General features: G+C 42.6%; 1 protein-coding gene across 1 annotated transcript in view; it reads left to right on the forward strand.

Annotated features, from left to right (window-relative positions):
• LOC144099449 (monocarboxylate transporter 10-like) overlaps positions 1 to 4,547 on the forward strand; it is a 40,398-nt gene extending 35,851 nt beyond the window's left edge. Inside the window, exons 9-10 of the mRNA XM_077632752.1 lie at positions 3,247 to 3,353; positions 3,973 to 4,547. Of these exons, the coding sequence (XP_077488878.1) occupies positions 3,247 to 3,353; positions 3,973 to 4,062 (197 nt within the window). The 3' untranslated portion in view covers positions 4,063 to 4,547. The remainder of the gene's footprint in view (positions 1 to 3,246; positions 3,354 to 3,972) is intronic.
• Positions 4,548 to 11,035: the final 6,488 nt, after the last annotated feature.

Consider the following 11,035-nt stretch of genomic DNA (forward strand, 5'->3'; position numbering starts at 1 on the left):
AGCCCGTGTATGTTACTTTCATGAGGTACGTCTGTCAGGGTGCGTGAGTTTTTGACCATGCGATTGGTAAAGCTTCCATTAGGGTTCAGGCACTGAAATTCAGTGGCCTGACTCTGCCAAAATTCGGAGGTTTGCAGATTTTCACGACGTCCGTGGCTAATAACGTGAACTAGATTCCAGTTACAAACTCCGTGATTGTTTATAAAAGCTCTAATGTCTGGCATAGTTATCTGCATAGTTATCTTGTACAAACCCGAGAGAGAAATTAAGACTTCAAATACGCAAGAAAAGTTTGGAGCTTCTGAAGATAAGGACGACAACCTGGGACAGCTTTCATGGCCCACCTCTAGATGGCGTCGCTATCTTCTAAACACTGTAAAGCCGTTACTGGGACTGTAGGAATGAATAGCTCCTGTTAGGATCTGATGCGCCGTTAGTCTTGCCACGTGTCGTACGTCGTAGAAAATTATGGCGGTGCTGTCGTTCGCATGACATTTACAGTTGTCGAGGAAGAGCTTCAGACACGGTGCACTCATAATTAACAAACAAGACACGGCCAATATGGGCACGTGGCTATAGGTTCACGGTTCGTTTATTGCATGTTTATGGTACAAGGTTAGAAAAACACTGGACTACAGAAGGAGGTCCCAAAGTCAGAGACTGTGGACGGGACCTCCTAAAATAGGGGTTCGCATAATACACGTACGCTTTTTGGCATCTTAGCAGAACGCAGATACAAGGTAAATCCTTACAGTGAGTGCAAACCCGGGTCCGGACACGCCTGCGAAGTTCCAGACTAAGCCATTTTTGCGCAGCGCACGTGAGCCGACCTTAGTTCTGATGGAAAGTAAAGGTTGTTCCCCGCTTGAAAATGGTGTTGGCATGCACGGTATCATACGAAACAACCCTTATGACAAATAATCTGAGAATGAGGCAACGCGCCACTGAAGCAATAGCTAGAATAAGTATTTAATGTTAAAGGAGTATAGACACCTAACTTTTGGGCGCGTGGTTTCTTGTTTGTAATGATGCGTAAGGCATTATTATGCATGGATTACCTCCTGGTATCCGCCAAACCGCGCTGAATAACTGATAATCGCATTTATTTCTCCTGTTGTTTCTGTTTCGGTTGCAGCAAAATGAAGATTGTGTCGTCAACGTGTGCTTACAGGTCACGTGAGACATGAACAAACTGCAATATAATCGCTGCTTCCCCATTCGTTGTCATTCCGGCTCTTTAGGAAGGCTGGCTTCGGCACTACAGTAAATTAAAACGATGAAGCAGCGATTATGTGGACGTTTTTCCATGCCTAACGAGACACAAAATCACTCTTTGACATCACAGCCATCTTTCGGGTGTTGAAACTGAAACAGAAGCAGCATGACAGAAAAAAAAATCAATTATAAATTAGTTAGCGGTCGGAGGCGAATATCACATGGTGACTCATGCGTATGAGTGTCTTCCGCACCATTGTAGGGAAGAAAACATGGTACCAAACTTAAGTGTCTATACTCCTTTCAGTTACGGAGTGTAGGCCGGAATAAATGCCGAGGTATCTTAGGCGTGGGAATTCTTTTAGATTGATGGTGTTTTAGACCGAAAACGTTTCCAATTAAAAATTTAGAAATACAAGAACTTCATCATACACTATTGCGAAACCGCCTCATTTGTTGTTGCATTGTTGCCATTACTCCGCGGCTTGGAACGCAGTCTGCCATTATACAGATGCAGAATTCATTATTCCATTTCACTTGCTTATTGGGCAAGATCTTCAGATGGTGGTGGAAAAACTTTATTGTAATAAAGACAAGGAGGGTTAGGGGCTAGGGGTCATCTTAAGATATCTTGCATTGTAGCAAGAGAATTATGAACACGAAGATAGCTTCCCGAACTCAATGTTGGGCTCTAATTCGTTAACGTGGTTATTTTTCAAATGGAAAAATATTGAGAAGTTGAAACTGAGCATTAAAAACGAATTTCGCATGCAAAATTCAGGAGAAGACATGAAGAATATTTCTTAGAGGCTATGTACTGCGCTATATAGGCTGTGCGGTATAAACTGTAACAGCGCTTGGCGACAATGAACTCGTAGGAAGGGAACAGGACAGTTCCAGTCCGGCATAGTTCAAAGTTTCAGATCACACACGAAAAAGAAGAAATGAGAACGGAAGTCTAGATCAGATACGGCGTACACGTATTTATTACGGAATGTCGGCAGGAAGTACAGGCTGCGCTGTTTCGGGGAATGTAACCTGTTTTTTCCTGCCAAAATAGTGAACTGCTATGACCGTTACAGCGCTCCTTTTCCGCTGACAGGAAACAGGCAGGCTTTCATAAATTCGTAGCTTTTACGATATCCTCGAAAGGGAAGCAAGCCGAATTCTAACATCCTTCCTTTGCACGGAGATAAAAAGAAAGCAATTGTTCGCCTAGTGATGCAGTCAATGACCGCTTTCTAAAAAGCTTTCTGCAGTTAAAAAAAAATAGAACTCTTTTACGCACCTTTTAAAGCTGCAAAATGATATAGACCAAAAGCCAGTAAAAACCATAGAGAGGAAGGGCTAACAAAAACGTGCACTGTGTGTCGCCGGTCAGTGAATGCATACTGACATTTCATGTTCGGATATTGTGCTTTAAAAGAAAAAGAGCAGCACTGGTGAAGTCAAAGTAGGTTACCTAAACGTTGAGAATTAAGTGAAAAAAATTAACTTGCGCATAAAATTATCTTAGAAAAAAAAGGCCATATCACTAGAATTGCGCTCGCATAAACTGAAGAACTCCGGAGTTCTGAGCAGGCGCAAAAGAATAGAATCCCTTCACTATGCGCAGAAAAAACGTTTTCTGAGAAAACACATGTAGGGAAGCAAATCTGCATGCGGCCCGGACATCCCACACAATGCTGGCGTCTTCGTAGAGAATTTGTTGCAATAAAAAAATTGCCTTTGCCTACGTCGAAGAGCCGAGAGCAGAGACTAACAAAGCGCCCTTCCTGCGAAACATAATATGCCTTTCTTTCCGTTTTTTCATTTTCTCCATTTCAAGGTTTCCAGAATTTCCTTGCTAGTTTTCGCAGGGCAGCTGAGAGTTGCACTGTGCGCAAAACTATTCGGCATCACGGTGGCATCGTTTGAGTTCGAGTGTTCTCAAAACGTCTGTTTTGTCTTGAAAAATATTTATAAAAAGTTTTATATTTCTGTTTTTTGGAAAGTTGCAAAAACTTGATGTCTTCACTATTTCGCTTGCAGGGATCCTCTACGATCAGAGGGGAAACTACAACCTGGCATTCCTGCTGGCTGGTGTGCCTCCAATCGTGGCGTCTATTCTCATGTGCTCCATACACATGATGAAGGCAGTGAGTGCTGGAAATTTGCGCCGGGAGTGTATAAGACTTAGGCTTGCTGTTTTTGTGCGACAATCCTTCGGAGCTCTGGTGATTCAACGAACGACTCCCTCGGGCCTGCCCTGTTTGAAAGTGGTCGCTTTGAGTAAATGGTTTGAAGAAAGACCTGGGGCAACACGCTACTCACTATTGTTGCATGTTTTACAGCTGTAGGAAACAGCTAGCGAGCGTCAAGTGTGCGGGTTATTTGAATTCATGTTTCCTATCAGTCGCTGTTTTTTACTGGACTGTTATGGACCCATAATCACTGGAAACAGCATCCCGATCAGTTATTTATAATTTGTACTAATGGCCTTTTTGTAGTTAGTCTTAGTTTGCAGGAAAAGTAAAAAAAAAACCGAAAGTTGACGTCACATGCCGGAAACGCAGGCTGAGGCCATTTTCCGATCCAAAGAATTAGATTTGGCTCTGCTTTCTGTGCAAGCAAAAAAATCAGAGTTCGTTCGTTGTACTGCAAGACGATAAAGCTTTTGGACCTGCCGCACCTTCGTGCAAGGTCACTCGCCTGATTCATCTGCTGCATAGAGAAAACGAAAAGCTCACTCATGTTTGTGATTGTTTTTGTGTCCAGGGCCCCGATGAAAACCAGGACATGCAGCCGAAAGCCATCGACATCTTGGGGGCACGCCGACACAGTGCGCTCGTCGCTTCCGAGCCGTAGAGGAAACGAGAGACAACCAACCTGGACGCAAAGGGGGACCGGTACCGTCTGGATGCCGGACGGCCCGCGGCGTAGAGAGCTAAATAATGAACATCGCGATTAGAAGCAATTCACGATACCATCAGTGTGAATGAAACGCGGGAAGGCAAGATGGAGAGAAAGGAAAAATTGAAGAGCTTTTCGTTAGTGAAATGGCAATATGTCCAGCAACACGCAAGGGTTGCCTAGGGCTGTACAGCTCATGATCATAGGTGCTGAGCTGACGGGTTTCATTCAGGGTAAAGCGAAACGGAGTCTATATTCACTTGGGCATCCTGGAGGTCCAGCAGTCGAAAGCGATAAAGCATAAGTTTTTTATTCTTTGTGGTGGTGAGGATGTGCAGCATTGTGTGTGGCTGTATGGTGCGCGAACATTCGCCGTGGGTGTTTGTGAAACGTTTGCATTGTATCCCATATGATTTTCAAGAAAAACGAAATTTCAAGAAGTGTCTCTCGTGTTGTTATTGTAAAGTATTCGTTTTATCATCAGAACTTCCTTGGATATTGACATTTCAAGACAGTCAACGTAAACATTTAAGTAAGCCTAACTTGATTCCTTTTGAGGCAATAAACACTGAGGTAGCTTGAGTTCTTTCTACATGACGACAATTTTACACGCTAGGAGAAGTATCAGTTCAACGCAAGGACTGAGACCATGTGACCTTTGCCTCAATTATGCGACGCCTGTGTTGGTCTTTCAGGCTTATTCGCGTTGTCCGGTCGCGGTGAGGATGCTCAGTAGGCATAGCGTTTGACTGCGCAGCCGAACATGGGCTCGAACCCGGTAACGCTGTTTGCATTTCAGAGAAATTCCCCTGTACTAAAGCATAGGTGAATGTTAGATAACGAAAGGTTCTCGAAATTAATACAGAGCCCTCCGAGGTGGCATGCTTCCCATATAGCTCAGTTTTGTTGTAATTCTCTCAATCGCTCTAGCACAGTCAAGTCTTCCGTCTCTCAATTACTCTATTACTAAATGACGCACCAATTGAATAAGTCCATTGAAAGAAAACCGCTTGTTCCAAGGCACTAAGGGATTCGAACTCAACAGCACTTTATGGCAGTCAACACGCACAAAAGAATAAAAAGACCTAGTATACTTAATTGTATATGCAGGCTGATTGACGTGCAGGTCACATTTACTTCCTTTGAAATATCGTTTTAGCACATGTTTTGAGTATGCCGGCATGAATGGTATGTCTGCAGGGTGTGTGTACGCAGATGCCAGGTGTCATATGAAACTCAAGCATTCGCTGAAATGGGAATTGGAGGATGGAACTGATATCAATCAATCAATCAATCAATCAATCAATCAATCAATCAATCAATCAATCAATCAATCAATCAATCAATCAATCAATCAATCAATCAATCAATCAATCAATCAATGCATTTATTTCAACTCGAGGTTGAAGGCCCCCAGGCGTAAAAGCTGTTCTACGACAGCTTGAAAGGTGCCTGGGGGCCCATACAAGGCAGCAGTGGTTACAAACTAAATTACAGTGTAAGTACATATCTTCAAACAATCATTCGAACAACTATACAGTACAATTATTAACAAAACAATCGTTGTTATTGAGAATTTCAGGTGATCGGCGTTCGGCCTCAATTCTTCCTGAACATCACAAAACATAGCGAAATTCACATACAATACAAAGTTAGCATGATTATTGAAGACAGGTTGTTTAGTGGGTTACAAAATACTGTCGCAGTTGTTTTTTACTGTAGGTCTCGAAATATACATCCTTCTTTTCATTATCGTTCAGAAGAAATGGAAGTAGGTACTGTAGGGACTGACAGAGATAATCGGTACGGCGGTGTGGTACAAACCATCTGTCACAACTGCGAGTACGACCATCGCTTTTTTGTTTACGTAAACTTGCGGTGTTCTTTAAAAACGGTTGAAGGGCATTATTTGCATAAAAGAAAGTGTGCAGTAAACGAAATTCTAGATAATGTTTTGCTTTTATTATTTTATACCTCACAAACAATTCTTCTGTCGGATGGTAGTACGATACATTAGCAATATTACGAAGAGTTTTTTTTCTGTAGAAGGAAAATTGCGTTAATGTTACTAATCGTTGTTGTTCCCCAAACAAGCGAGCAATAGTTTAAATGTGACGTGAATAATGCGTGGTAAATGTGAACCTTTATTTTTTCCGGGAGATAATGTCGGCATCTGGCAAGTGCTCCCGCAGCCGATGATAGTGATTTGCGCAAGAAATCGATGTGGTGTGTCCATTTCATATCAGACGAGAATGTCACTCCTAAAATCCTATGTTGGTTGACAACTTAAATAGTAGCAGTACCGAGTGTTAAAAGATGGTGCATTATAGCCTGTTTGCCACTCGGTTTAAAAATTATGGCGTTCGATTTTTTTGCGTTAATCTTAAGACCATTGGCATTGGACCAGTTCATTATCTTTGTCATCTCAGTTTCTGCTTTAGCAATCACCTCTTGTATGTCATGACCAGAAACAAACACGCTGGTATCGTCAGCGTAAAGAACATAACAAGCGTCTGAATTGGGTTGAACAATGTCATTGACATATACATTGAAAAGAAATGGTCCCAAAAGACTGCCTTGTGGCACACCAGATGAAATGCTCTTAAACGATGAGGTATGGCCCCCAATACTAACACATTGCATTGGATCACTCAAGTAAGAGTTAAACAACACCAAAGATACACCACGGACACCGTAAGCACTAAGTTTTTTCAACAGAATTTTGTGGTTTAGAAAGTCAAAGGCCTTGCTGTAATCTATAAAAATACCAAGCGTAAGCGTCTTGCATTCAATATTTTTGATGATGAGCTCTTTCATTGTTAGTAGCGCTGTTTCGGTTGATTTGCCTCGACGGAAACCATGTTGGTACTCTCGTAATATGTTATGTCTGGAGAAAAAGTTTTCTATGCGCACCAATATTATTTTTTCTAGGCCCTTTGAAAACACGGGTAATATAGATACCGGCCTGTAGTTAGCCGCGTCGTTTTCTTTGCGGCCTTTAAAGAAGTCAAGACGTCAAGTCAAGAAGTCAACACAGAAGTCATGAATTGGTTCTGTGATTAGGTTAGGTATTTTTGTTCTTAGTGGAAATAACTATATGATGCTTTCTGTGTGTGTCGACGCGTGTCAGGCGGTAAAAGAAGCCTTTATTGGTTAATATATTAAAACTTTTAGGCCGCTTGATTCAAACTTGTGGCAAAATTAGGACTCCGTGAGCGCCATTTAAAAGTTATTGGCGGTGTATCTTAACTTCTAAAGCCCGCGCAGCAGCAAAAAAAAAAAATCTGTGTCAACACCACTCGCTTTACATGAGACATCGACTGCTGATGGGCGCTGTTATGAACACCATAGCGTTAGAGCGGTTCAGAGGAAACCGCGCTCCTTGTCAGACTAATTCATGATTGATGGAGAGGGTTCTGACATCACAAGCTGAGCTGTGATTAAAATTCGCGCTAAATTGTGACATGTGGTCACTACATGACTACAGTATCATTATGACATGAAACGATTTAAAGTAATTTGATTGCGCTGAAAAGAAATCTGGGGTAATTAGTTGGACCCGCCGCGGTGGCTCAATGGTTAGGGCGCTCGACTATTGATCCGGAGTTCCCGGGTTCGAACCCGACCGCGGCGGCTGCGTTTTTATGGAGGAAAAACGCTAAGGCGCCCGTGTGCTGTGCGATGTCAGTGCACGTTAAAGATCCCCAGGTGGTCGAAATTATTCCGCAGCCCTCCACTACGGCACCTCTTCCTTTCTTCTTTCACTCCCTCCTTTATCCCTTCCTTGACGGCGCGGTTCAGATGTCCAACGATATATGAGACAGATACTGCGCCATTTCCTTTCCCCCAAAAAACCAATTATTATTATTATTATTATTATTATTATTATTATTATTATTATTATTATTATTATTATTATTATTATTATTATTATTATTATTATTATTATTATTATTATTTATTAGTTTGAAATCAAACCCATGACCCCTGGGGTGTTATTCAGACACGTTACCCGTATATGATTGAGGATTTTCAACTTTTACTCATAATATTTATTGTACTGAATTAACGTTCTGTTTACATGAACTATTTATAAAGTTTTTAGGAAACGGCACGAAAGACATCTAAAGAAAGGCAGAGCAGCAGAGCAATAGACGGGATATAATGCTGAGCACGCCACCAACAGGGAGAGTCACCCCGGCTTAAAGTCTGGCTGTTTATACGCTTCCATCAGATGAGCAACCATTTGGCAGAAATGAGACTTCGTCGAAACAATCGATTAACAGAGGCGGTCCATCATTCTTGTGTTCTATAAGCTTTGTAATGCATTCACAAAAAAGATATCAAGATGTTCATCAGCATATTTCACTCCGGTGAGATATCGTTGTGTATGAGAAGTTAAATAAATTCGCTTTTCATGCTGCGTTGCATGAAATCCCAGAGCCCAATTGCGTCCATACAATTGATGAACCCACGTTCAATTGTTTCAGGAACATCAGAGAGGCGGCAGTTCACTGACGTCACAAAAAAGCCCTTTTTCTGAAGCAGTCTTCCCAGGAAATGCTTCCGTCTGTCGCTAATTCAAGAAAGCTTTAGTGCACGGTGAAAGTAGCGTTTTCCTGCGAAATCGCCCTAACACTAGCAATCCTGAAAAAGCCGATGGGCATCTGAAGGCTCGACCTTTGGTAATAAATGAATTGGATGCATTCTGACTAGGGAATGGTCACGTTGTACGAAAGTTGATAAGAAATCCTCTCGGAGAACAATGTTTTCAGGAGAAAGCCTTACTAGCCCCATTAGATGAAATTCCATCCGCGACCGTTGGTCAGGCACTGATAGACCCAAAAAGATGGCGTCGCAACAGCAATAGGGCGCCAAGGTGTTTGCACGGTACAGACGTCCACGCAACACCAGCATGTTCAGCTGTTGTAGGTCCCCAGTCCAAACCACAGGCCGCAACTCTTGGAACAGTTCATCTGGTAACCCCAAAATATGCCTTTCAGTTCAGTTAAGCGATCAACTTCATCAAGGCAAGGTTTGCCTGCGCAGAACAACGCCAGATCATCTGCATAAGCTCATACTTTGAGCTCACGTTTTAGCGTACAGATACCTCGAACTGCACTGCTCTACAGATTGCTCACACATATCGGCTCCAAGTAGACAGCGAACATATGCGGTGTTAATGGACATGCGCCTTTATGACAGACGAAATGTGGACACACGTTGTGAAAGACAATCATTCGCAATTAAGCGCGTTGAGGAATTATTGTAGCAAAGAAGCATTCCTTCGTAAACGACTGAACTATCATTAATGTGTCCTAAATGTGAGGAAAAAATCGTGCCAGACGCGATCAAGGGCCCTCCCAAAATCAATTTGCAGCATTGCGGCTTGTTCCTGAGTTGCTACAAAACTGTAGTACTGTTCAGGCAGTATGTAGATTTGTTTTGATGGATTGGCAGCTCAGACCACATTACTGATGAGGCCCATTGACAGACAACATTGAAAACTGTATCCAATATTCGCCCAGACTTTTGGGAAAATCATATAGTCTCTATTAGATATCGTAATGGGCCTAGAGCCTTCTGCGTATTGTATTATTTTTTATTAGGGATGGTTTGTATAAATATAATATGAATATTTGTAAGTCTGCGGCAGAGCTCCGATTTTGAGATTAAAGGGGAAAATCTTAAGTAGCATTGGGCACAGGAGTTGCTTAAGGGCCTTGTAAAATTCTACAGAATGGCCATCGCGCCAAGGTGTTTTTGGAAGTGGCACCCGATTAATGACATCCTCTATTTCTGCTAAAGTTAAAAGGCCGCGTAATGACGAGAACTTGATCTCTGAAAGCGGCTTGACAAGAGAGACGAAGCGCGTCACATCCTCAGCTTCTGAGGCGTTGGAGGAAACGGAAAACAGAGACGCGTAGTATTTCCTGAGTTCCGATATTGTTAAACTAGTGCTAGTGACCAAGACCCTACCACAGTAAAGTGCTGATATTCTCTTAGCAACCGCATGACGGCACTCGTAAAGCAGCACCTGACAAGTCGGCTTCTCAGAGCACAAGGTGAAATTGGTCTGAGACCGAATACGAGCAGCCCTGTAGCGTTCCTCGTCAAACTGTTCAAGCTGGCACTTCACATCAGCGATTTCCTCCACAAAAAAGGCAGAGGCGTCAGAATAAAGATCACAACGGTTGTAAATTGTTTTCAGGAATTGTTCCTGCGATTTTTTAAAGTAGGACCTTCCCGAAACAATTTCAATTGTTATGCTTCGCAGTTCCTGCTAAGCCAGCTCCCAAGCTCTATATAAATACAGTGTCCTTGGGAAAGAACACTGCAGAGATAAATTTATGCGTGCTCTAAAATCCTCATCGCCATTCAGTGTAGCATTGAGCTTCCAAAGAGCACAACCAGGTTGGAACTTAGGACGGCTTCATTCACCAATAGACGCAATAACCATGCTGTGATCAGAGAAAGACTCGGGTTTTAAGCAACACGAGATGCGTCGGGTAAGGGGGGCCGAAGATACATAGATGCGGCCTAGACGGCCATGCGAGTTTCCTTGGATACGTGTATAGAAGGAGGATGTCGGCCCAGATAGCCCATTGTAGTGTCTAGTAGGACAGCAAATTCACTGGTGCTAGATAGCGCTGTACAACTTCTATCGCTACTTCTGCTAGATCCAGAGCGACCATTAGGATTACACATCGATTAAAGGACCCCACAAAAACAACATGACGCTCAGATTGAGGAAGAGCATCAAGGTTTTCAAAAAAGCTGCTCTCTTTGCACTGATCACAGAAACTAAACTTCAACCAACCGTCGAAACTCGCCATACACCAGAAAATCGCTACATATGAACCACACCTCCGTATCTGCTCGATACACACGGTGAAAATAGAGTGTGGCATTTTTCAGAAACAGGAGA

This window comes from Amblyomma americanum, chromosome 7 (genome assembly GCF_052857255.1).
Source record: "Amblyomma americanum isolate KBUSLIRL-KWMA chromosome 7, ASM5285725v1, whole genome shotgun sequence".
Classification (NCBI taxonomy): Eukaryota; Metazoa; Arthropoda; class Arachnida; order Ixodida; family Ixodidae; genus Amblyomma; species Amblyomma americanum.